The sequence below is a fragment of the Eremomyces bilateralis genome (assembly GCF_010015585.1).
Source record: "Eremomyces bilateralis CBS 781.70 unplaced genomic scaffold P152scaffold_2, whole genome shotgun sequence".
In the NCBI taxonomy this organism is placed as follows: domain Eukaryota; kingdom Fungi; phylum Ascomycota; class Dothideomycetes; order Eremomycetales; family Eremomycetaceae; genus Eremomyces; species Eremomyces bilateralis.
This window is the reverse complement of record NW_022985068.1, coordinates 588,331-611,178: the sequence shown is the minus strand read 5'-3', so window position 1 is coordinate 611,178 and position 22,848 is coordinate 588,331. Positions and strand designations below refer to the sequence as shown.

At 52.0% G+C, this 22,848-nt stretch overlaps 10 protein-coding genes across 10 annotated transcripts; 7 read left to right on the top strand and 3 right to left on the bottom strand.

Annotated features, from left to right (window-relative positions):
- Nucleotides 1-2,953: 2,953 nt before the first annotated feature.
- P152DRAFT_388661 (RNA-metabolising metallo-beta-lactamase) lies at nt 2,954-5,920 on the top strand (the record flags this gene model as incomplete). Its single annotated transcript, XM_033675941.1, has 2 exons — nt 2,954-3,099; nt 3,154-5,920. 2 exons carry the CDS (start codon nt 2,954-2,956, stop codon nt 5,918-5,920), a joined length of 2,913 nt encoding a protein of 970 aa, XP_033537851.1.
- Nucleotides 5,921-6,484: 564 nt separating this feature from the next.
- P152DRAFT_470264 (uncharacterized protein) lies at nt 6,485-7,072 on the top strand (the record flags this gene model as incomplete). Its single annotated transcript, XM_033680958.1, has 1 exon — nt 6,485-7,072. The coding sequence occupies one exon, from the start codon at nt 6,485-6,487 to the stop codon at nt 7,070-7,072; it is 588 nt and encodes a 195-aa protein (XP_033537850.1).
- Nucleotides 7,073-7,256: 184 nt separating this feature from the next.
- Nucleotides 7,257-9,040, bottom strand: P152DRAFT_454471 (WD40 repeat-like protein). Its single transcript, XM_033678594.1, has 2 exons — nt 8,014-9,040; nt 7,257-7,950 (listed from the first exon to the last, which is right to left on the bottom strand). Exons 1-2 carry the CDS (start codon nt 8,955-8,957, stop codon nt 7,323-7,325), a joined length of 1,572 nt encoding a protein of 523 aa, XP_033537849.1. The 5' UTR covers nt 8,958-9,040; the 3' UTR covers nt 7,257-7,322.
- A 140-nt stretch (nt 9,041-9,180) lies between these two features.
- On the top strand, nt 9,181-11,283 carry P152DRAFT_428112 (DNase I-like protein). Its single transcript, XM_033677321.1, has 2 exons — nt 9,181-9,943; nt 9,997-11,283. Exons 1-2 carry the CDS (start codon nt 9,521-9,523, stop codon nt 11,095-11,097), a joined length of 1,524 nt encoding a protein of 507 aa, XP_033537848.1. The 5' UTR covers nt 9,181-9,520; the 3' UTR covers nt 11,098-11,283.
- P152DRAFT_504942 (26S proteasome non-ATPase regulatory subunit 3) lies at nt 11,154-13,041 on the bottom strand (the record flags this gene model as incomplete). Its single annotated transcript, XM_033682404.1, has 3 exons — nt 11,154-12,451; nt 12,505-12,818; nt 12,963-13,041. 3 exons carry the CDS (start codon nt 13,039-13,041, stop codon nt 11,321-11,323), a joined length of 1,524 nt encoding a protein of 507 aa, XP_033537847.1. The 3' UTR covers nt 11,154-11,320.
- Nucleotides 13,042-13,396: 355 nt separating this feature from the next.
- On the top strand, nt 13,397-14,291 carry P152DRAFT_463854 (DASH complex, subunit Spc34; the record flags this gene model as incomplete). Its single annotated transcript, XM_033680527.1, has 3 exons — nt 13,397-13,461; nt 13,514-13,862; nt 13,902-14,291. The coding sequence occupies 3 exons, from the start codon at nt 13,397-13,399 to the stop codon at nt 14,289-14,291; spliced, it is 804 nt and encodes a 267-aa protein (XP_033537846.1).
- Nucleotides 14,292-15,512: 1,221 nt separating this feature from the next.
- On the top strand, nt 15,513-17,984 carry P152DRAFT_114434 (DWNN-domain-containing protein). Its single transcript, XM_033673655.1, has 4 exons — nt 15,513-15,909; nt 15,965-16,253; nt 16,309-16,409; nt 16,458-17,984. Exons 1-4 carry the CDS (start codon nt 15,738-15,740, stop codon nt 17,894-17,896), a joined length of 2,001 nt encoding a protein of 666 aa, XP_033537845.1. The 5' UTR covers nt 15,513-15,737; the 3' UTR covers nt 17,897-17,984.
- A 969-nt stretch (nt 17,985-18,953) lies between these two features.
- P152DRAFT_478785 (uncharacterized protein) lies at nt 18,954-20,506 on the top strand (the record flags this gene model as incomplete). The annotated part of the gene is made up of 3 exons (XM_033681678.1): nt 18,954-19,007; nt 19,173-19,759; nt 19,815-20,506. The coding sequence occupies 3 exons, from the start codon at nt 18,954-18,956 to the stop codon at nt 20,023-20,025; spliced, it is 852 nt and encodes a 283-aa protein (XP_033537844.1). The 3' UTR covers nt 20,026-20,506.
- Nucleotides 20,507-20,657: 151 nt separating this feature from the next.
- Nucleotides 20,658-21,574, bottom strand: P152DRAFT_478784 (hepatopoietin HPO1). The gene is made up of 2 exons (XM_033681677.1): nt 21,384-21,574; nt 20,658-21,326 (listed from the first exon to the last, which is right to left on the bottom strand). Exons 1-2 carry the CDS (start codon nt 21,485-21,487, stop codon nt 20,831-20,833), a joined length of 600 nt encoding a protein of 199 aa, XP_033537843.1. The 5' UTR covers nt 21,488-21,574; the 3' UTR covers nt 20,658-20,830.
- A 137-nt stretch (nt 21,575-21,711) lies between these two features.
- On the top strand, nt 21,712-22,848 carry P152DRAFT_114320 (uroporphyrinogen-III synthase-like protein). Its single transcript, XM_033673654.1, has one exon. It carries the CDS (start codon nt 21,763-21,765, stop codon nt 22,717-22,719), a length of 957 nt encoding a protein of 318 aa, XP_033537842.1. The 5' UTR covers nt 21,712-21,762; the 3' UTR covers nt 22,720-22,848.

Genomic DNA, 22,848 nt, shown 5'->3' with positions numbered 1-22,848 from the left:
TGATGGTTGATCGCTTGAATGTGCCTGTTAGGAAAGTAGACTTCGCCGCAACATTAGGGCGGAAAGATCAGGCGAGCAAAGGAACGCATTGACGTATTGCTCTAGGCGAGCGAGTCGCCAAAGCTTCGGTCCAGGAAGAGAGCTCGTAGCGGTACCGTTCTGTCGGGACCAACTACTCCGCAAAAGGACTTAGCAATTAGCATGGGAGTCCATATAACCCAGTTTCGAAACAGTTAACAGATGCAAATCTCATGCCCAGATTTATTGAACGGAGAGGGACATTAAGACGACTTTTGACTGCAAGGGGTTCCTTGACAAATCTGACCGAAGACGCAAGATGCAGATAATTCAACTAGCTGTCCAACGTACCGGGTGGAATATGTTGACCGCTGCCGTGCTACGATTGCAACGGAGGAGCTTCCGCCAGCCTGTATCTGGCTCACCGACTTGGAAGACATGTTACGACTTGAGACTTCTGGCGACGACTTTTTTCCGCTCAAGCGAACGAATTGGTGCAAGGTTGGGCATGGAATTTTGCAAGATTGCCGACCCAAAACAGTTCGTCCATTGTACCGATGTGCTGCAAGGAGCTCGAATACCTATGCTGTTATCCGAACGGCAATCGATCGCCCCTTGCCAAGAGACTTGGGAGGCTGGGAGCGGATTGTGCTGAACCAACCGCTCACGGCCTCACATCGAGTTAGCATTAGTTGTCGTGGGCTCGTGGCGGCTCTCCGATGTCTGTCTGCGGTCAAGTCCAGGGGTTTCCTCCTCTTGTTCAGATCTCAGATATAACTGACGAACTCCAGTTGCAAGGGGCCAAGAACTGCTAGCGAGACGAGGTTCATGTTCCTCGGCCCTTTGGCCCCTCATTGTGCCCTTGCCGCCAGTCCATCACCCTGCACCCATAGCCATCAGTAATTGAGTTCGGTGATAAAAGTGGGGATCCTACAAACCTAAGAGAAGGGCCGATTACGGATACTAAATATGTATTCCGTAAATAGTGAAAATACCGATGATCATCCCGAGCATGGCTCCGCAATAACAGGAATGACGGAATCCATCTTGGCGCCCGCGATCTAACCGTGAACTAGATATCTAAGTAGTAGTGGCATCTGTCGTGCTTGCTTCCATCATGAAGTTAAAGGGGAGGATCTCGTTACTCGTACCATGTTTACAAGAGAAAGATGGTGGCCTCGTTGCATGCCGATGTGATGGCTGGAACACCTTAAGATACTGCAGATTTCCAGGGACCTCTCACCTCACCTCACAAGCAACGGAGCGGGCATATCTGATCTTCGTCAGGTTCTCAGCTGCATTAGCGCCGTCCTCCAACGCTGCATGGTAGTACACCATGGGGTACATTAGGGTGAAGTATGAACGAAGTTGAGGACCCAAGCCAACCAGAACTCGTCCTCTCCGTCGTAGCAAACTACTGGCAATTGGTTGACGCTCGTTCGCTTGTACTATGTAGCAACTAAGTACCTACCCTAATTTAGTTGCAGAAGTTGGCGGCCGAAGGGGGAATAAAGCCAAAAAGGCAATGGAAAAACGCTATTGACCTGAATAACTTCACGAAAGGCCCAAACTTATATTTCCAATGGTAGAGTCTTGAGCACAAGTACGTCGACATACGCTGCTCCTCTCAGAAGGAATAGAGGAAGCGCAATAGTTTTGATCTTCGAGAGAGTAGAACTGCCTGACTATCAACATGGCAGCATCACCTCCACTCTCCAGGACCTAGATGAACGAATTTTCGGAGCTGAAAGTGGTGATTATCCGCTAGGAAGCTCCAGCGGGCATACGTCCCGGACCAGCTCTCAGAGGATCCTCGTATGCAGTAAGGTATGTAAAGAGATGATCAATAATGGCATCCCAAATTCTCAAAGGCAATTTTTCCATCGCAGTCCGAAAATCGTTCTCTTCTCCAGACTCCAGGAACCGAGCTCCGAAATAAGAAGCACTAAGATGACATACAGCGCGCCAACGTGTCATGCATAATTGAGCCGCTAGGTGAGTAATGGATGTGTTCAATTTTCAAACTCCTTGGCTGCTAGAACATTAGAACCCAATCTTTGATGCCATTTTGGAAGCAAGGCGTGGACACTCATAGATATGGAGTGGTCTTACGCTGACCTTGGAGAAGGGTGCTTGTTGCTCCTTGACGTTTTCCCTGGCGAAGAAGACAATGAATTCTTGTAGGGTCATGCTTGACTCTGTGTATTCCTGCCGACAAACAGCTGGTCTGAACTTGCTTGCAAAAAGCCGAGGAAGGTGAACAACTCTCAAGAGCTCCTAAAGCAAATGATGGCACATAAATTGACTTAAAATGAATATAATCAAGGAAAGAAGGCGAGGCAAGCATGATATCAGTGGCAATGCTCAATCGGACGACAGTCTGCCACTCTGGCGCGGACCTTGCAGTCGGTATGATTGCAATCATGCATCCATCGACAGAAATCTGCAGGTATCATCACCTCCATGAGTCTCCATCCGTATAAGAGAAGAGAACTGGTATAGAAACACTGCCATCGTGAGGCTAGATTTGAGGCTATCATAACTTGCTTAGGTCTGGACAGGTACGGCATCCAGGGGGCAATAATGTTGACATTCAAATATTATGATAGGCAGTGTTAGCTGAATTTATTAACTAGACATTGCATTTCGGTGCCGGAAAGTAGACTGTAGAAATTCGAGGAGCATCACGTGCTGAAACTGGTTTGGCGCACGACAGCTGCCATATATGCACCTAGGTTTCACGCATTGCACATCAGAGCCAACTGCACTAGTCGCGTCAACATCTGGAGAGGGCGAGAGTCACGTATCACCCTGCAACTACGCGCTCGTGAACATAGCTCATCGCTGGTGGTGAGGCAGATCCTTCGTAAGGTGATAATGAAGAGGTGACCATTCGATTTGGCCTTCTTGATAGGGGATCAAGGTCAGGCGCGCCATGTTCACCTTCACGCCTCTCCTTGGCGCGCAATCATCGTGTGCAGCATCTCAGTCCATTCTCGAACTCGATGGAGGCATTAAGATACTTATTGACGTTGGTTGGGATGATGGATTCGATGTGGAGCAGCTTAAGGCTCTCGAGAGGTAAGCCACGAGACGATGATACCAAATCAGCTGTAGCTAATATCTCGGTGATAGGCATATTCCAACCTTGTCAATAATATTGCTCACTCATGCTACCAAAGCTCATCTCGGAGCCTTCGCCCACTTCTGCAAAAACGTTCCTTTGTTCGCGAAAATCCCGGTTTATGCCACAACCCCAGTCGTCTCCCTTGGAAAGACGCTGCTCCAAGATACCTACGGAACGGCACCACTCGCATCTTCAATAATCCCGAAGGCAACCTTGGACGAAAGCGTATACACACTGCCTGTTTTCAAGGCGAATGAACAGCCAAACTTGCTTCTTCAACCGCCGACAGCCGACGAGATCGCTGGATATTTCTCACATATTCACCCCTTAAACTACTCACAACCCCACCAACCGATACCCTCACCATTCTCCCCGCCGCTAAATGGGCTCACGATCACCGCTTACAGTGCCGGTTATACACTTGGGGGAACTATTTGGCACATTCAGCATGGGCTAGAGTCGATTGTCTATGCTGTGGACTGGAATCAGGCACGAGAGCACGTCGTATCTGGCGCTGCATGGCTGGGAGGTCAGGGTACTGGAGGGGCCGAGGTGATCGAGCACCTTCGTCGTCCTACGGCCCTCATATGCAGTAGCAGGGGTGCGGAGAGAGTTGCTATCACCGGAGGGCGCAAGAAACGAGATGACGCCCTCCTTGACCTGGTCCGACGTACACTTGATCAGGACGGGACCGTTCTCATCCCATGCGAGTCAAGTGCTCGCATCTTAGAGCTTGCCGTTGTCCTGGAGAAAGCGTGGAAAGCAGACCCTGACAGCCCCGATGGCAGATCATTAAGAAAGTCAGGCCTTTATTTGGCGAGCTCAACATGCAGTGCAGCTGTCAGGCATGCAAAGAGCATGCTCGAGTGGATGGATGAGGACATGATTCGAGAATTCGAGATGGCGAATGCTGCTCATGACGTGAGCAATGGAAAGGATCAAGTCGAAGACCCAATAACCGGCAAAAAGTCGCGAAAGAGCTATACGCAGCCATTCGACTTTACACATCTGAGGCTCGTGGAGCATAAATCCCGTTTGATCAAGGCGCTCTCTAAGGAGGGAGGTAAAGTTATCCTTGCAAGCGACTCTTCGCTCGAATGGGGCTTTTCGAAAGAGGTCGTTTCCCAAATTGCTCAAAATAGTACGAGCTTAGTTCTTCTGGTCGAGCGTGCTGCAGAATGCTCCTCAACAGAGAGAGGCCTTGGAAGACTGCTCTGGGATCTATACCTAGAGCGCTCGAAGTTCAATTCCAAAGCAGAGACTGGCATAGACACTGCGGAGGTGGTTCACCTTAGCGGCGAACAATTTCAAACCAAACGAGTCAAGGTCGAATCCCTCGGACCTAACGACATGATGCTCTACCAGCAGTATCTCGCACGGCAGAAACAGCTTCAGAACACGGTACAAACTGACGCCGGTGCACCGATGGAGAGTGCTGCTGATGCTGTCGACGACCGCTCTTCGACCACAACGGAATCCTCAGAGGACTCAGACGTTGAACATCAAGGCAAAGCTCTCAATGCAGCTGCCACACTCTCGCATGCCCGGCATCGACTAGGGCTAAGTGATGCTGAACTGGGCATCAACGTACTGTTGCGCAAGAAAGGTGTCTATGACTATGATGTCCGCGGAAAAAGAGGCCGTGAAAAGATATTCCCCTTCGTGGCAAAACGACGACGCAACGACGATTTTGGCGATCTGATTCGACCCGAGGACTACCTTCGTGCTGAAGAGAGAGACCAGCTTGAAGAAGAAAACGCGACTGCAAAGGATCAAAAGCAGCAAACAACAGTCGGCCAGAAGCGGAAATGGGGCGACTCGAAAATCAGCGCGAACGGCATGACTCGTGCTGGGCAGGATGATGCACGTTCCAAGAGGAGGAAAACGAACGGGATTTCCGAACACGCAAAAGGGTCGACGGAGGATCGCGACTTCGACGAGTCTGAGAGTGACTACTCACCCGACGAAGATGAACCTGCCGTTCCAGAAGGGCCACGGAAAGCGGTCATTAGCCAGGAGGAGATTCGCTTTCATGCAAGTGTCGCGTTCGTGGACTTCGCCGGCCGTCATGATAAGCGCAGCTTGCACATGCTCATACCGCTGATTCGCCCACGCAAACTCATTCTCGTTGGTGGTGAGGAGCAGGAGACTCAGACACTTGCTAAGGACTGTCGGAAACTGCTTGGCTCGGAAAATGGCGACAGCACCGAAAGTCAAACGATCGTTTTCACCCCTGTCATTGGTGACACCGTGGATGCAAGCGTCGATACCAACGCGTGGATAGTGAAGCTCAGCCAGCCCTTAGTCAAGCGCCTTCAATGGCAGAACGTTAGAGGGTTGGGGGTGGTTGCCGTTACTGGTCGTTTGGAGGCCGGTCAGGTGGTCTTGGATCCCGCAGACCTGAGTCAATCAGTGAAGGAAGACGAAACTGCTGACTCCGACGACAAAGCTGCAGTCAGTGCCACGCCCATACTGGGTGTGCTCCCTTCAAACCTTGCTTCCGCCACTCGTGCAGTGGCTGCTCCTCTACATGTGGGCGATTTGCGCCTGGCAGATTTGAGAAAGCTTATGCAAAGTTCCGGATACCTTGCGGAATTCCGTGGAGAGGGTACTCTGCTTATCAACGGCTCCATCGCTGTTAGAAAAAGCGGTACCGGCAGGGTTGAGATTGAAAGCAATATCACCGCGCCCAACGTCCGACAACGGAACATGGCAACATTCTATGATATTCGGAGGAAGATTTATGAGGGACTTGCCGTTGTTGCTGGGGGATAAACCCTTTCTATCCGCACCATGGCACTGTTGTACGATACCTGAGCTGTCCTATTCACCAAAAATGAAAGAGCTGTTGGACACATAACGCCATGAGGGCCGAGCACTTGGTTAATTTCTAACTCTTGGTGACAGAATTCGTCATACTATTGCGTGCAAATGGTTCTTCGCCCAGTTGATGGGCGGCCGCATCGTCAAGTCTATCCGTTACAATGCCGAATACGTCTTCACATCCCCGATGACGGTCATTACGCAGTACCAGTGATCATGCTGGCTCCAATGATGCAGATATCGCCGTCACCGAGAGAGTCATCATCAAGCTCAGTGACCGGCAGCATGGCTGGGTATATAGCCTGTCCAGCTGCTATGATGAAGGCGTACGTCCTCAGCAATAACCAGTCTCTTCTGCCGACCATCTTCTCAAGGGAGCGAAGACGCCTACGATCATTGGCAGATTTTCGTCTTTACAACATCCGCTACATGGAATTGCCCTCCAACGCCTGGCACCAGCAATTTGGCTACGGACACTTCGAGCCTCACTTTCACCCTGCCCCACGTGTTGTCAGGATGGCTTACCCTCCACCACATCCGTACTGGATGCCAGGTGCATACCCTCCTGCACCACCCCCTTATAGCTTTAGTCAGCCTCCGTATCCTCCCGCATACTCCCCTCCCGCATATCCCCCTCCCGCATATCCCCCTCTTGGATACCCTCCTCCCGGATACCCTCCCGCATTCCCTCCTCCCGGTTTCCCTCACTCGTCCTTCTACTACCCCTCTCCTCTGACAGTCGGCACTGCCGATCGACCGAGCCGAGCGATAGAGGAGACTGTCCAAATCCACCTCTGCACTACCAGCGATGTCATACCTTGGGAAGGTGGGCCACACGAGCTAACATTTGATGTCAAAGAATACGACATCGAGTGGCCCGTCGAGCGCGTGATGAAATACAACGGAAAGGGCAAGGACCATAAGATCACCGAGCTGATTGAGAGGGGAGGCGGCTTCTGGCGAGCTGGTTTGCAAATCGCGTTCGATGACACCAAAGCGAGGAATCCGATCGCTTGGTATGGATGGACTGGTAAGCGAGGCAAGCCGAACCAGCGTGGTCAAATCGTTTCCCCTCCTGTATGGGCAGTGATAACCCCGATTTGAGGAGGTGGATGTGGAATGTGATGGACTAGACGGTGTCCATGAAATATGTGCGCAACATACTGTTTCCGCCTCGAACTTGGAGGGGAACAATGGCGATATAGGAGGGAACAGAGGTTGAAACCAAACGGGATAGGGGCACAGATTCAATGCATTGGAAAGGGACTAGGGAACAATCACCAAGGACTGTATGACACGTAGGGACATAGCTTGTAGGAGAAACATTGGATCCTTCGTCTAGTGTCACGCAAGTTCATGACTCCAATTTGATTTCTTGATCCACACCGTCAGTAGCATCTTCCATATGGACATCGTTTTCAGCGCCTGAACCTGCATTGCTGCTCTCCGAAGCTCCATCATCCCTCCAGATTTTCACCCTACCATCCATTCCGCAAGACACGACCATTGGTTCCGTCGGATGTGCGTCGACTCCCAGCACCGGTCCGCTATGGCCATCCAAACACTGTAATACCTCTTTACTTCCAACGTCCCAAAAGAAGATCGAGCCATCTTCGCTCCCAGAGACAATGAATGCAAACGGATGAATATATCTCGAACGAGACACTCCCTCGCCATCGATTTTTTGACCCTTCTCGTTGTCGGAATAGCCATTCATCTCCGCTGGACTTTTCGCAGCGTCAGGGGGTCGAGAACCATACACCCCGAAAGATCCCGTTAAGCTGAATTTCTCGTTTTTGTGTCCTTGGTATGTTTTCAGACAACGACGGCGCTCCCCATAGTCCCAGAGCCGAATGCTGGAATCCAAAGTCCAAGCAAGGACAAATTTTCCATTCGGCGAGAAGCGGGCGGAGGTCACTGAAGCATTGTCTTCATGGACCAGGGTACGCAGACATTGGCCTGTTGCCGTGTCCCAGATGCGTCTAACAAATCGTTTTATTAGCTTGTTGTCAATACGTCTCGCAGGGAATGTTGATTCAACTCACATCAGGCCGTCACTACTGCAGCTGCAGATCAATGTCCCGTCCCGCGCGACATCCACACCATACACCGGATCGGAATGCGCTGGTAAGCTCTTCATGATCCTTCTTCCTCTCACATCCCATAAGAAAACGGCCTCATCGAAGCTCCCGCTGACGAGGATATTGCCCTTCGGAGTCCACGCGACCGACACCACGTAATTATCGTGTCCCACCAAAGGTACTCGGAAAGGTTTGCCAGTGACCGTATTCCAGAGTCTTATGCTTTTATCATCACTTCCGGAAGCCAAGATATTGCCGTCCGAAGACCAGGCGATCACAGATACCCCGGCCAAATGCCCTTCCAGGACATGTTCCAGCGCGAGCGTCGACGCATTGTGTATGAAGATCGATCCATTCGAGCTGCCCGCAGCGAGTAGGCGACCGGAGGGTGATATTTTGACGGTAGAGAATGGGTGAGAAGAGGGAGGAAGATCGGCGACATGCCGATAGTGTAGTCGTTTTGGACGTTCGGGAGATTGGAATTGCGGTTCGGCATGAGGTTCAAGATGTACGGGTGAGCGGGATCGTGATTTTCGCGGAGTTCTAGAGGAAGATTGCGCACGGAGCTGTTGCGACGGAGAAGGAGAAGAGCGGAGAGGTGAGCGTTCTGGAGGGGATGATGATTGAGGATGTGTAGTGTATATCGGAGAATGTCCTGGTTTTGGTGAGGGAGATCGATGTTGACCAGCTACTTGATCATTATCTGATCGCGTGGGTGATTCTGAGCTCTCTGGCCCAGCCTCCTTTTGATTACCCTCGTCCTTCTCATTTTCAACCGTTTCGATTCCGTCCTGAGTCCGGTCTGGTAACTCTGCGGTCTCCAATGCGGTCGGAGGAGCTTCTGGCGACGCGACTTCTTCAGGACTTTCCTGTCGCGCTCCTCTAGCTCGACGGGTACGAGGCGCCATCGCTAGCAGATTCGAGATTCGATTCTTGGTAGTTCAGGTATCAGCTCGCAAGTAGATTGATCGCATCCAACACTGCAGCGCTGCGGCGGTCGTAGTCAAGGGATCCAATAAATTCTCACGAGTCAGACTTTGCGCCGTTGTAGTCGATCATGACTCGTACACGTACTGCGCGGCGATCTGATGATCTGGTCCCGATGCTCCAAACCAATTCAGACTTCAGAGCATTATTTTTCCAATTGGGTGTTTCCAGCTATTAATGGAAGGTTTGATGGTGGAGTCGCGTTAGCATTGATTGTAGCTAATGAGAGTGTCAATCTGCCAAGGTCCTCCGACGATTGGATTCTTCCTCTGCCGCATTTCACAACTGCAATTGCGACCAAACAACCTGTCCCTGAGTGTTCCATCTCTCCTGCGACTCTCCTTAACATTGCCTACCTATACTACTCAAAAGGGACCAAACGAGATCTGGATACTCACCCATAGACCGTTCGACCTTGTCCCCAGTTCAACTCCTCCGGGCCGGTATGCATTGACCCTAACGGAAGCCGAGACATCAATCCACAATGGCTCCGCATGAGCTTCACGTCGTGAGCCTCAATGTCTGGGGTATTAAATGGATTTCTACACATCACACCGAAAGGATCCGCGAGATCGGCCGCCAACTGGCCCGGTCCGATCCTGCGCCGAACATCGTGGGTCTTCAAGAATGCTTCTCGTCTGCGGACCTCCAAGCAGTACAGGAAGAGACGCGGGACATTTTGCCATACTCGAAATACTACCATAGCGGAGTGTTCGGTGGAGGGCTCGCAATACTCAGCAAATGGCCTATCGAAGAGAGCAGCATGACGGGCTATGCCTTGAATGGGCTTCCATGGGCCTTCTATCGAGGGGACTGGTACGTTGGGAAGGGCTTTTCTCAGACACGAATTCGGATACCTGCGGACGAAGACGGCGACGAGGAGGTGGTTGAGGTCTTCAATACACATGTGAGATGATCCACGGTGAGCTTTGGATTCTCTCGCTGACGGTCTATCCCTAGCTCCACGCACCATATCACCCTCCACCTAAGGATGTGTATTGGACACACCGCCTCTCACAGGCGTGGCAACTTGCCAAACAGCTCCGATCCGCCGTCTCAGATTCCTCGGTTTCTCTCGTGCTCGGCCTCGGGGACTTCAATTCCCGCCCGCTCAGCATGCCCCATAAAATCATCGAACGCCATGGCAGAATGAAAGATGCGTGGCTGCAGCTCCATCCCCAATCCGCCGCCGAAGAACCCGAAGGCTCTTCGATAATCGTCGACATCGACCCACCCAGGGAGCGGACCAGTTCGATCGAACCGGCAGCAGACTTGGAGCTTCGGCGTCCAGGCCATCATATCCCGACTGTCCGTGCCGCGATCGAGGACTTGGGGATGACCTGTGACTCAGGGTATAATACCTGGCGATGGAGCAAGCCGGTGAGAAAGCAGCTGAAGAAGAACGCCGTGATTATTCCCGACGAGACGCCCGATCCGCGAGCAAAGAGGCTGGATTATGTGTTCTACGCGGATGGAGCAAAGAGCTCTGTCGCAAAACACTCTCCAGGGGTTCAGGGGTGGACGGTGGGATCCGCGAAAGTGGGTATGACTGCAACCCATCCGACGCTCAATTGTAGCTTGAGCGATCACTTTTCCGTGGAAGTAACTCTTGTGAGGGCTGCAAACAATGAAGCTCAGTCATCACGCCAGTCACATTCGGCCGACGGCAGTGACACATCTTCGCATTCCTTGCCCGACAAGTCAACATCACCTCCCCAAGGTGACACCCCTAAATACCTATCCGTATCGGACTACTCGTCCATCCTCTCCCACATCACCAGGTGGCGCTCACGACAGCAACAGCAACGAAGACTACGGCTCGGACACCTCGTTGCGCAGTTTTTCATAGCGATCGGGTGCCTTGTCTCTGTTTGGTTTTCGCCGCGGAACTTTGTCTCGTTCATACTCATGCTTGTGAGCACCCTGGGTCTGGCCGCTGGTGTTCTCGATGGCATTCAGGGTGGTCTATTTGTGAGCTCGGAGTTGAACGCGCTCACCGAGTTTGAATGGGATGTCAGCGCGGTTCTGGATCGAGCAGGAGCGCCACCGGCATTTAAATGAAGTGTACGGTATATCGCTCGTCTAATTCTACAGCAGGAGCGCTATTGTGTCATCAACAAGCGCCGGAGTATCATAACCGTTGTCATATTTCAGGGGATTACAAGTAGCGCTATTATACCACGAACAGCAAGATAGTCGCCGAACGCCAATTGAATGCATGGATCCAAGGGATCCCTTGTCTATACGTGCTCTTGATCTGCACAGCATGGAATGTAGCGATGTTTCAAAGCCCATCAAAATCCCCCGCAGCATCATCTTCATCGATGTCCCCTTCCTGGATTTCCTTCGCCAGCTCCCTCTCGCGCTCCCTCGCCTCCTGCGCATTCTTCAGCTCCTTCCGATGCTGGTTCATCGGGAAGCGCATCGCCTTCACGCTCTCGTCATGGAGGGCCAAGCACGCCTTGATTCGCTCATGGAACGCCTCGGCCGGTTCTCTCGTCGCATAGATGTCGCCGGCTTGCTTGGTCTGCATGTACGCTTTCTCATGGTTGATGGTCGCCTCGATGACGCCATCCCGAATGGCTTTGGCCACGATATATTCCGCCGACTCCTCGCTTTCGAGACCGAGCCGCATGCAGATGTCGCGCAGCGAGATGCGGCTGTAGGAGAGCGACAGCATGCGGATGCCAGTGCGGATGACGTTCTGCCGCAGGCGGAGCACCAGCGTGTAGGTCCCGTCTTTGTGGAAGGTCGGGGCGTACATCTGCACGACGCGCTGGAACCCCTGCATTTCGCCGCCGCGGACAGCCTTGACGAGTTGGAAATACGGCTCCAGGGTGCGCTCGAGTTTGGTCTGGCTGAAGTAGGATCGTTCCGGGATGTCGCCCATGAGGAGTTCGACGACGATGAGGAACTTCATGCTCGCCTGGTAGAAGCCGACGGCGACGGAGCTTGTCGGTGCCTTGCGGGTGGCGCCGACAAGGTGGTCATGTGCTTCGGTGTAAGAGAGTTGGATAGCGCGTATCCGCCCAAGGTAGTACAGATATCGTGCGACTTGGTTGTTCGGGGCATTGGGGGGGAAACTGGTCTGTTGAACCAACGCATCGGCTTGATTGATGTCCGCGGTGAGGATGTAGTTCCGCAGGAGCAGAACAATCACGGCTGCCTGGGTTTCCTGGTCCTTTCGGAGAACGGCGCTTCTTAATGCTGCAAGCAGATTGCCGCGGATTTGTATTAACGGCGACTGCGAGGAGGGAGGCTTGGGGTCGAGCTCCTCGAAGAACATGCTCAAGTAGAAGTAGGCTTTGGTAGCAAGGGAATCCAGAGTACGCCGGTTGAGTTCTCGGATTCGGTCGACCAAGCTTCCCGAGAACTTCGCTCCGACGAGGTAATGTTTGTTGTCGTACAGAAAGACCTGAGGCGACATTAGAAGATCATGCATCTGGAAGATCTCGGGAAGAACTTTACCTGAGTGAGGATCGCAATGTACACATCAACCTCTGGGATCGCTTCCTTCGGTCCCTTTCCCCCAGTTTCGGCTGTGATCTTCTTCTGAGCCTGGGATATGATACTCCGTACATCCTCTTCCGACGCCGTGCAGGCCTGGAATAAGGTCTGCGCCGTGGGATCCTCTGGGTGGTACGTGACGGCAACGACTTGGGCTAGGATTTTCGGCGACAGCTTCTTCCGGATCGACGATATCGATCGTAGTGCTCTGAGGGTAAATCGAGTGTCAAACTGTGCCACGGCTCGTTCGAGAAGGGCGAAGTTGGATCGGATGTCTGTGGTTTTCTCCAGTTAGCAACGAAGCCTCCAACAGAATCATAGCTGGCGATCGCGTTGGCTGTGCTGGAGACCTTCGGCCTGGTCATATTTATCGACAGTTCCCAGCTTGAAAGAGAGTATGGGATGCTGTAAGCGCGTACCTGCTACGGTCTTCTCATCACCGACGACACCGTTGACCTGAGCTGCGTCACCAACGACGCCTTCCATAGATTCAACCATCGTATCTTATCAGTAGGTATCGAGAGAGAGGAATAAGGGACGTCGGAGGGGTTTATCCTGAGATTGAAACGTTCAAGGTGTGAAGATGTATCTGTAGTTTCCCAGTGTTGCGGCTCTAATGCTGGTTTGAAGCATAAAGAAGTTGTGGTCTTGCACTCTTGCGGAGCTTTGGGGGAGATACCTGGATGTTGGCCCGAGCTTTAGAGTCGCTCAGTCAGTGATCAGTCAATCAAATGGCGTATTATCTCCACTCTCCACTATCATGGTACATTCAGCACATGTAAACAATTGATCACTAACTGTCTGTTGACAACAAATTGAAATGCCTAGCTGAAATGCAAATTCCGAATGCATTATGACACTGTTGGACGGGCATCTAGAGCAGCTATCGCTGTGTGCGGTTTCTATCGCTGAACTTCCGTCCGTCTTTCTCGTCCCGATGTACCAGCAATAATCTAAACGCCCTTCTTAGTTTCCCTCCACCAAAGATCTTCGCAAATGCGCTCCTGAAACCCCACGATATCACCGCGTTGATTCGCGATACCGAGACCCATGAACAGGCGCTATTTACAGTCAGCCAGCCCCCTCCGCAGCCGAAAGCGTTCGATCCCTCTGCCACCTCCAGGCGGAGAACTACGGTTTATAGCACGGCCGCCTTGAACCATGCGGCAGACGTGTCCCGACCGCCCCGGAGGAATACTGCCGTGGCTGCGGTCCTCGGAGGGGATCTCGTCCAGCGGATCCGCGACGGCGGTGGAGGCCGAGTTGGCAGCGGCGTAGGATACCGCAATTATGACCACAAGGGTGAAGTCGACGTAGACGTGCTCCTCGAAGGGGCGGAGAAGCTCTGTGGGGTCTAGTATGTCTCCCATGTCCGTGAATCCAAGGAAGAGACTGACCATGCTAGCCCCATTCCCGGTGCGTTGGAGAAGATCGGACAGCTTCGGCAACGTCATCACCGTCTAGCGCACTCCATTGCAGAATTAGAAGAGCAGGTTACCGAACAATCGGAACAACTGAGGAAACTGAACCGATCGCGTGGTCCTTCGGGATTATCCGACGAAGAGGATGACGAAGACGAAGACTTCACTACACAGCCGGAGGCAACGGTAACGGTAGATACATTCCCTATCAGGCATGAAGACATGCGTCAAGACGAGGAAGATATCACGGAGCTGGAAAGGAAGAAGCGAGCTCTCGAAGAAAGGGTCAGCGCCCTTGGAAAGGATATCACTGGAGTTCTCGGATGAAAGGCAGGTGATAGTTACATTCAGTCATGCATAGCTGAGGGAAGCTCTGGCAAGACTTGTCAGGAGTCGAGAGCAATGTTGCTCCTGAGGGTAGGCGCTGGTAGCTCATGGGGCATGGCTTGGGATGAATAATATCCACCTCTCGCGGTACAAGCAAGCCATAAAACACGGTCAGTCCGATGCAACGTCGATTGACGATCAGCCGTGTGACTGGGAGCAGAGTTGCGTCGTAGGTTTGGTGACGCAGGGGAGCCGCCTAGGGATAGGCTGGATAGGAGTGCCATGAGGAATCAACATGAGATACGCCCAAGCATGATATTTCCATAGGACCAATGAATTATCGGGTACTTTACCTTAGTTACAAAGATTATTATAATCTTTTGACGGCCAACTATTGGCATGTAGTGTGTTCCTTGCTGACTGCTCTGTCAATGTAACTGAGGGCTCAATCGGCGGACTGCACGTGACATGAATCATGGCGCTAACCCAGAGCGGAAGATGTATATCACGTGTAAGTGAGTCATTCTTCCTTCGGCTTTGGTGAATCGCTGACAAAGTGGAAATTCACTTTGTTGGCACTTGGCAGCACCCGGACCAGGCTGAGCAAGGGAGGCAGTCAGGCAGCGCCAGGCAGCAATTTCCGACCAAAGAGACAAAGATCATCCGAATCCCCCCCTCCCTGCAATCCTGCTTTCAATTCTCACCACTTTCATCTTCCCCAACTCCGCAACTCCCCCATCCCCATCATCTCCATCACATTTTACCGTCCCTATCGATGATTCCATCCATCTGACATCATCCAAAGCCTTTTTTGAACCCGTTGGGAGCCGTCCCTCGTCCTTATTACAGAACACCGCACTCACCCCGCCAACTAGCGTTGCCACTCTGTTTTGGAGATCCAGTATCCAAGGTGAGACGAGAACTAGTGGTGGAAGGAAGTTTTCGAGATATCATCGGTGGATTTGGACTGGGTGGTTTCTTTGTTCCCGTCGTTGAGGCATTCAGTTGCTCCGATATCCCAGGACACATTGGATCGCTCCAGCATTTGCACCGCGTCGTGTACCAGTACCTATCGTGATTGCTTCTCATCACCGTCTGTGGCCTGTTGCGCAGCATCAAAATCATTTCAGTTCAACAAGAAAAACAATCAATCCTATTCGTCTCCCATCACGAGTGGAGCATTTGAACAATAGATTCCGAGATCTTATTGTTTCGTCGCGTGGCACTCACTCCACTCTTTGACGCAGCACTACACAGTACTTTCGGATCGCCGTCTGCTTCACAGACGGCTATTCGTCTCACGACTTGCCCACCTCTTCTCCGTGTACAGACTCTCCATATCCCTAAGATTATCTGACTGATCGCCCCCGGAACACAGCGATCGTCCGGACGACTTCAATATCGATCCTGTACACCTCATAACCTTTCGTTCGTTCTTGAGTCACAATGACTTCGTCAGTCTTTTTCAAGTGGAGGTCTCAAAAGGAGCCGCAACGTATTGTGTTCGATGGAACGGGTATCACCGTCTTCGAGCTCAAACGCGAGATTATCCAGTTGAGCAACCTTGGTGATGGATCCGACTTCGACTTGTCGATCTACCCCGAAGATGCCAATGATGGTAAGAATATATGATCGACTATCGTTATTTCACCATCAGCTAACATCCAATTTAGAATACGACGATGACACCGTCATAATCCCTCGATCCACAACTGTTATTGCTCGACGAATCCCCGCCGCTCGACATGGTCATGGAAAAGCTGCTCGATATGTATCCGGCCATGCGCCCGTCAGAGCGAAGAATGCATATCGAGGAGAAGCCCCAGCCAAATCTGCACCCAGAAGTGCACCAAGTGCTGCAGCTGGGAGCATGGCCACAGCCCAAACTGAAGAGGAGCGAATTGCGGCGATGTTCCAAGAGCAAGGCGATCTATGGGCTCAAACACAAGAAAAGATGTCCAAGTACGTATAATCTATCCTATGTTTCGGCTCTATGGTGGTGCTAACTATATCTCAGAGAGAAACCGGTTTTTAACAAGAACTACAAAGGCCGACCTGTCAACATCCCTGACCACGACCCTCCTCCTGGATACGTCTGCTATCGGTGTCACCAAAAAGGTATGCATTGTGTCCCGCCTGTCCTTTACAAGGTACTAACTTATCTAGGTCACTGGATTCAAGTCTGCCCCACCAACGACGATCCAAACTTTGACGCCCGTCCAAAAATCAAACGCACCACTGGTATTCCCAGATCGTTCCTCAAGACGGTTGAGAAGCCTGTTGCTCTTACGGAAGATGGTCTCACGGACACACGCATGCCAACCGGGGTGATGATCAATGCGGAGGGTGAATATGTCATTGCAGAACCGGATAAAGCTTCTTGGGATCAATTCCAGGCCAAAACAAAAGCATCGGCGGTACAACAGCAGGCGGCAGAAGAAGGAAACAAGGAATTGCGGGAACGCGGATTGGAGTGCCCCATTGACAAGCGAATGTTCGTTGAACCAATGAAAACACCATGCTGTGGAACGACGTACTGTAATGACTGCATCGAGAATGCCCTCGTCAACAGTGATCTGGTCTGCCCTAATTGCAACAAAGAAGGCGTCTTGATTGATGATCTCGCCCCGGACGATGAGACGAACGCGAAGATCAAGGCATATGAGGAGGACAAAGCAGCGGAACGGAAAGCCAAGGATAGGGAACCGCAGGACAAGGAGACCCCCAAAAGTCCTGTATCAGACAAAGCTACTCCTTCAAAGTCCACTGAGGCAAATGTTGCGTCAAACACTGATGACAAACCCACCAAATCACCCAGTGGCTCGCCTGATCGAGACACCGCTGAACCCTCACGAGCCGAAAGCAAGTCCCCAGTCCCTTCCAAATCACCCAACCCTACACCTGCATCCACTGCGGAGCCTGCATCGAACGGAACCACAGATGGCGGCTCTAAAAAGCGGCCTGCGGAAGAGGAACTAAAGAATGACCGCATCCCTACCGGCCCTGCTGCCATGCGCAAACAAGCCACGACACCAGCGAACCCTGCTGCCGCTAAAGCTGCTGGTATCGACCAGTCCTTCATTGAACAGATGAATGCACTTTCCGGCAACGGTGTTGTGATGCCACCGGACGGACAACTCCAATCAAACTTCTTCCCCATGGGCATGCCCACCATGGGGTTCCCAGGCGGCAACATGAACATGGCGGGGATGAACATGGGGATGAACGGGATGATGATGCCGAACATGAATCCGATGATGATGAACGGGCAGTGGAACAATGGAATGGGGTTTAACCCGGCCGCGATGGGTAACATGAATGCGTTCAACGGAAATAACCCGAACTTCAATGACCCAGGCGGTAACAACAACTTTCGCGGCAATAATGGTCAGATTTGGAACCCCGCGAGTGCAAACGTGCAGGGCAATAGGAGCATGAATCAAACAAATGGGAAATACGGGGTCTTCCCTAACCAGCAACGAACGGTCTTCAGTGAGCCGTTTCCTAGCGAAGAGGAGAGCCCGTACTTCCGACAGCCTGTCAACCCCGGTAGACATCAACACCGACAGAAGCGGGCTCGCCCGAGCGATTATCGGGAGCTATGAGAGCACGCTCGACAACAGGAAACACCAGAAACGGGGAAGTAGAAAGGTTTCCCCTGGCCCTACCGGACACATCTCAATATCTGAGAACGCGGCCTCATATCCCTTCCGCTCCGCATATCACTGATGGAGTTCGGGGAACGGACTACCCTACGGATGCATGGTACGGCGCTAGAGGATGTTTTGGGTTCGAATTGGCGCCCATCGCGGACGTTTTACGGATGTGGCATGTTCACAATATCAGCCCTGCATCAAGAGCTGCTCGGGTTCGTCGGGTGACAGCTTTGCTCTCCGCCCAGTCTTACGATCGACCCCTCTGCGGAAGGGGACAGGAAACGTCCTCTTGTTCCAGAGGGTGCGTCTTGTTGCTTTGTAAATACCTAGCGAATAGCAAATATGGGTAGGCAGCTTGTAGTTAGTATAATACAATGCTCCTCAGCATGAACGATGAGAGAGTCATCAATGCATGTTCTTTATAATTCTGACTGTGCCCTTTGTTTGAAAGTGGTACAGATGCCCATATTGGAAACCAATATTATAATCAGGTGCTTTGTCGTAATACTAAATACTTATAACATGTTTTCCAGGATGCATCAAATGTCTCACCGTTCGGATATGGATTTGGCCAAGAGTGTCACCAAGACCTTGTGCGGGACTGGTCAGGTGACCCATGAGAGACTTCTCCGGAGCGTTTCAATAATTCAAGTCAAGTGCTCCCGCTTGACTTGCTCCCTCCCCTCCACGAATCCACAACCACCACACCACCGTAACAGACAACACATTAAACCATCATACGTCCTTAAAAACCTATCGAGCTTGCTCCTAAATCTACCGTTCGAATCCATCATCGACTGCCCTCTGCAATCTATCTACGACTCCAGCTCTCATCGCCACCAATCGACCGACCGTCGACGAACATCTCTCATCGAGCACATATCGAAAGCCACAACCCTGGCAGAACAACACAGTCATGGCGATCCCCAATCAATCTTCAATTTACGATAGTATTAGTAGTAGTCGTGGAGGAAATCAGCTCGATGGCCACTCCAACAGGTCGGACATGTCGGGCAGCCCGGTCCCGTTGAACTTCCTCGCGAGCTGCTACGTCGTCGACGTTCCCTCCATGGCGCTCAAGGGCTTCCACTATTCCTCTACCGGGGCCGGGGGGGCTGATTGGTGTTCCTGAGGTCGGCTCGGTACGTCTCTTCTATCTAACCCTTCCTACCCCTCACCCGATTCGTTTGGTACCGAGCCGCAGTTACTGACTTGTCCGCTTCAGGGAACACCGTCACCACCGCGTAGCCCCCTTCTTGCCGCCCGCCACGATTCCGGCGTCGTCGTTCACTCCGCTGCCAAGCACGCTGCCCACGCGGAGCTGACGAATGGACGACACGCATCGGATGGCAGGAATCGAGCGGGAGGGGCTGCTGCCGCATACACTATTGCGGAAGAGTGTGAGAGACTCTTCTGTGGGACACTGCAGGCTGTTTTCCTTGGTGAGGGGAACAACGTCAAGCAGGACTCACTGGCGATGGGTGTGCCATATACTTCGGTCTGCGCTGTATCATCGAGCGTAGACACGACTTCCAGTTTAATGACAACGTCTTCTTCGGGTATGGCGATGGAAACGTCGCGGAGTTATTCACTTTCGACTGGGTCGGATTTTTCGGAAGAGGGGTCACCGGCGTTGAGTAGCGTGCGGGCGGATCGAGCGTTCATGGAGCATGGGCAAGTGAGGCAGTGGGTGGAGATGTGGGATTATTCTGGTGGTCTCCAGTTCAGGGGTTTTGTCGTTGGCGACGGCGATCAGAGGGCGTTGTTTGTCTTCTTTGATGACGGAGTCGTTGGGACCGATCTCAAGCCTGGGTAAGTCTCACCAAGTATCCTACCCCTTTCGGTTCGTGTATTGACTCGTGTACAGTCTCATGGCTCTCCTCGAGCTCTGCGATCAACCTGCCATTTCCTGTCTACGGCTTAACGTTTGCCTGGACCGCACCGCAGACCCCGCATCAATGAAGCACCTCATGCGCGACCTGGGCTGGGTAGGCTTCGAGCCCACCACCCTTGTGGACTGGACTCATTCGGATGATATCATCAGCGATCGCTGGGTGTTCTTGGGCATAGACGTTTAAGTTATTTCCATTACATTGATTTTGTTAGTTTGATTATGAGTACATCGGAATCGGAGCAATCAATGATTTTTCTTGAAACAAAGACATTAAACAAAAATACAGAAAGGGCACTGACCGGACCCAAACCGGTGACCTCCCATGTCCCCTACCAAAGTACCGTTTCCTCCCCTCATCCTTAGTACCTCTCGGACGTCCCATTCTTGGTACTTCTCGAACACCTCATTTGCTCTATCTTGCTTCTACCCAGTGGTGGAGCAACAAAAAGGGAACAACGCCCAGTAAAAGAGCAAAATTATAAGCTCCTGGGAGCCCTAAAAAGTCCTTTGATCCGAACACTATTTACAAATCACCATCCGTTGCCGCAACGGTGTAGATCATCTCAATACTCCAAAGGCGCCTTTCCAGCTGTACTTGACAGTATCCGTGTGCCATGTCGAGAAGACCTATCAATTGCTCTATTTCTTCACCCTCTATCGCGGCTCGGCAGTCAAATAAGCATACCTTCGAAACTCGTCACATGTTGGGCCCGGACGCAGATGTTTAGATAGCACAGGTCAAACAGGACGCTGTTCAATATTAACGTTTGAGAGGAATTCCCACTGATCATGATACAGTATTTACACAAATCTAAACTCCGCCATATGCCCATCTAATGCCCATCGCACAACGCCCAGCCCATGCAACGTAAGAGGAATACCCCTTACCCAATGCGAGAGTGAAGGTCGTCCAATCCCCTCAACCTTTTCGTAGCATACATACCCACACTCAAATATCCGCAGACAATCCCCCTGGTCTTTCTCCTCCACTAATCACACCGTCCATCCTTCCACCCCGTCCGCCACCGCTCCTCCCACTTCCCACAATCGAACTCATCCTTACCCAGTTTCCGATTCACCTCGTTATGCGCCTCACACATCCACTGCCCGAACTCCGCTCTGCTCTTCACCCGCGGCGCGTTCCCGGGCCGGCTCATCCATGCGCGGAAATCCCCCGCGCAGTGCCAACAGGGGTAGAGCTGGGACAGCGTCGTGACAAAGGTCAGCGCGCTGGTCTGCGTGGTTGGGGAGGGGGAGGTCGGGTAGGAGGCCGTGAGCGCGTGGAGGAGCGTCCAGGTGCTGCGACCAAGTTGGGCGACGTCAGGAGGGCAATCGGAGGGAGGTTCCTCTGCAGCGAAGGAAGTCGCGGATGTGGATGTGGATCTGGTCGGTGACGTGGACGGCGTCGAGATAGTGGAAGGCGAGGAGGGCTTGTCACTCGCCATCATGGCTTTCCATGAAGCAAAAGGGGTACAAGTTCGGCATCTAGAAAGTAATCGAGGTTAGTGATTGAAATGGTGGTTTCATGGTCGCATAGCTTACGGTTTGCCATCGGGACCGAGAACCACACCCTTGGGTAATGCGGCTGTAGAAGGATGATCCTCCGAAGAGTTTGTTGGCTCTTTTGTGTCTCTTGTAGAGGACATCTTGTGACGCTCTTAGGCTTTGCAAATGCAGTGGATAGGATAGATTTTTATGCTGTTTGTAAGCTCATAATTTCGAGGACGTCTTCATGGACATGGATGGCGCGGAATAGGCAAGCTTCTGGGCTTTCGTAATCCTGGCTTCGGCATCATGTCGACCGGGATCCCGCGCCGATCCCGCTAGAGAAATCGATTTGCGGCTTCAAAGTAAAACCGATCTTTCAAAAACCAAAGCCCACGTGCATCATCAAATGTGGAATTAATCCGATCGATCTAAAATGGCGGATTTTGATGGAACGCGAGGCGTCCCCGTGCTGCTGCTCAAGACCAAGTCAACGCCACACGATAGCTACCTCGATCTCTTCTTGAACGCGGAAAATAGCCGCTTTCAACCTATATTTGTCCCCGTGTTGGAACACAAGTTCAACGACGAATCCTTCCGCAGTATCAAGGCATTGGTAGAGGCAGGTAGCCTCGTTGCAACCAATCAGGGTACGGAGAAGAGCTATGGAGGCATCATATTCACGTCGCAAAGAGCAGTGGAATTCTTCACGAAGGTCGTTGGCGAGGTTCGGACCAGTGGATGTGACGTCGAGAAGTTGCTTCCCGCAGACTTGCCGTTATATGCTGTTGGACCGGCTACAGCCCGCGGATTAAGAGCTCTGGATTTGCCCTGTCCAATTCTGGGCGAAGAAACGGGTAGTGGGGAGGTTCTCTCACCATTCATCCTCGAAGACTACAATGGACGTGTCCAAGGCTTATCGAAGCGCCCGCTCCTCTTTCTAGTCGGCGAGAAGCGCGGGGACATCATTCCCAAGGCGTTGCAAGACCCCAGTCTGAGCGTCGATCGACGATGTCAGCTTGACGAGGTGGTTGTCTACAAGACCAAAGAGATGGAATCATTCCGCTCTGACTTTAGTGCATTATGTCATGAGCATTCAGCAAATGGTGTATCCATGCAGTGGGTGGTTGTGTTCTCTCCTACTGGCTGCCACGCTATGCTTGACGGGTTGGGTCTACTGAACGAGTCAGGAAAATGCAACCCAGATATCCCTTCAAAGATGTCCTCGCTCGGGATGAGAACATTGATTGCAACTATCGGTCCTACGACGAGGGATTATCTATTGAAGGAATTCAATTTCGAACCCCATGTTTCTGCCCTGAAGCCCAGTCCAGATGGGGTTGGAGAGGCGATCATTGAATATATACAGAAACAAGATGTCTTTGGAGGATGATGGGCCAGCCTTCCATCCTTCGGAGTTCAGATTGGATCGTTCTCGGTACCAGCGACGACATGGTACGGTGGTATGTATGCGTTCGCAAGGATAAACGCATTGTTCCATTGGAATGTGAGCTCACTGTAT

Bases quoted from the DNA above. Each gene is read 5' to 3' on its own strand.
- P152DRAFT_114434 (XM_033673655.1), top strand. From the start codon at position 15,738: ATGACTTCGTCAGTCTTTTTCAAGTGGAGGTCTCAAAAGGAGCCGCAA. The intron at 16,254-16,308 runs GTACGTATAATC...ACTATATCTCAG, and splicing joins ACACAAGAAAAGATGTCCAA to AGAGAAACCGGTTTTTAACA. The intron at 16,410-16,457 runs GTATGCATTGTG...TAACTTATCTAG, and splicing joins CTATCGGTGTCACCAAAAAG to GTCACTGGATTCAAGTCTGC.
- P152DRAFT_478784 (XM_033681677.1), bottom strand. From the start codon at position 21,487: ATGTCCTCTACAAGAGACACAAAAGAGCCAACAAACTCTTCGGAGGAT. The intron at 21,327-21,383 runs GTAAGCTATGCG...ATTACTTTCTAG, and splicing joins CTCGGTCCCGATGGCAAACC to ATGCCGAACTTGTACCCCTT.
- P152DRAFT_114320 (XM_033673654.1), top strand. From the start codon at position 21,763: ATGGCGGATTTTGATGGAACGCGAGGCGTCCCCGTGCTGCTGCTCAAG.
- P152DRAFT_454471 (XM_033678594.1), bottom strand. From the start codon at position 8,957: ATGGCGCCTCGTACCCGTCGAGCTAGAGGAGCGCGACAGGAAAGTCCT. The intron at 7,951-8,013 runs GTGAGTTGAATC...ACGATTTGTTAG, and splicing joins TGCAGTAGTGACGGCCTGAT to ACGCATCTGGGACACGGCAA.
- P152DRAFT_428112 (XM_033677321.1), top strand. From the start codon at position 9,521: ATGGCTCCGCATGAGCTTCACGTCGTGAGCCTCAATGTCTGGGGTATT. The intron at 9,944-9,996 runs GTGAGATGATCC...GTCTATCCCTAG, and splicing joins TTGAGGTCTTCAATACACAT to CTCCACGCACCATATCACCC.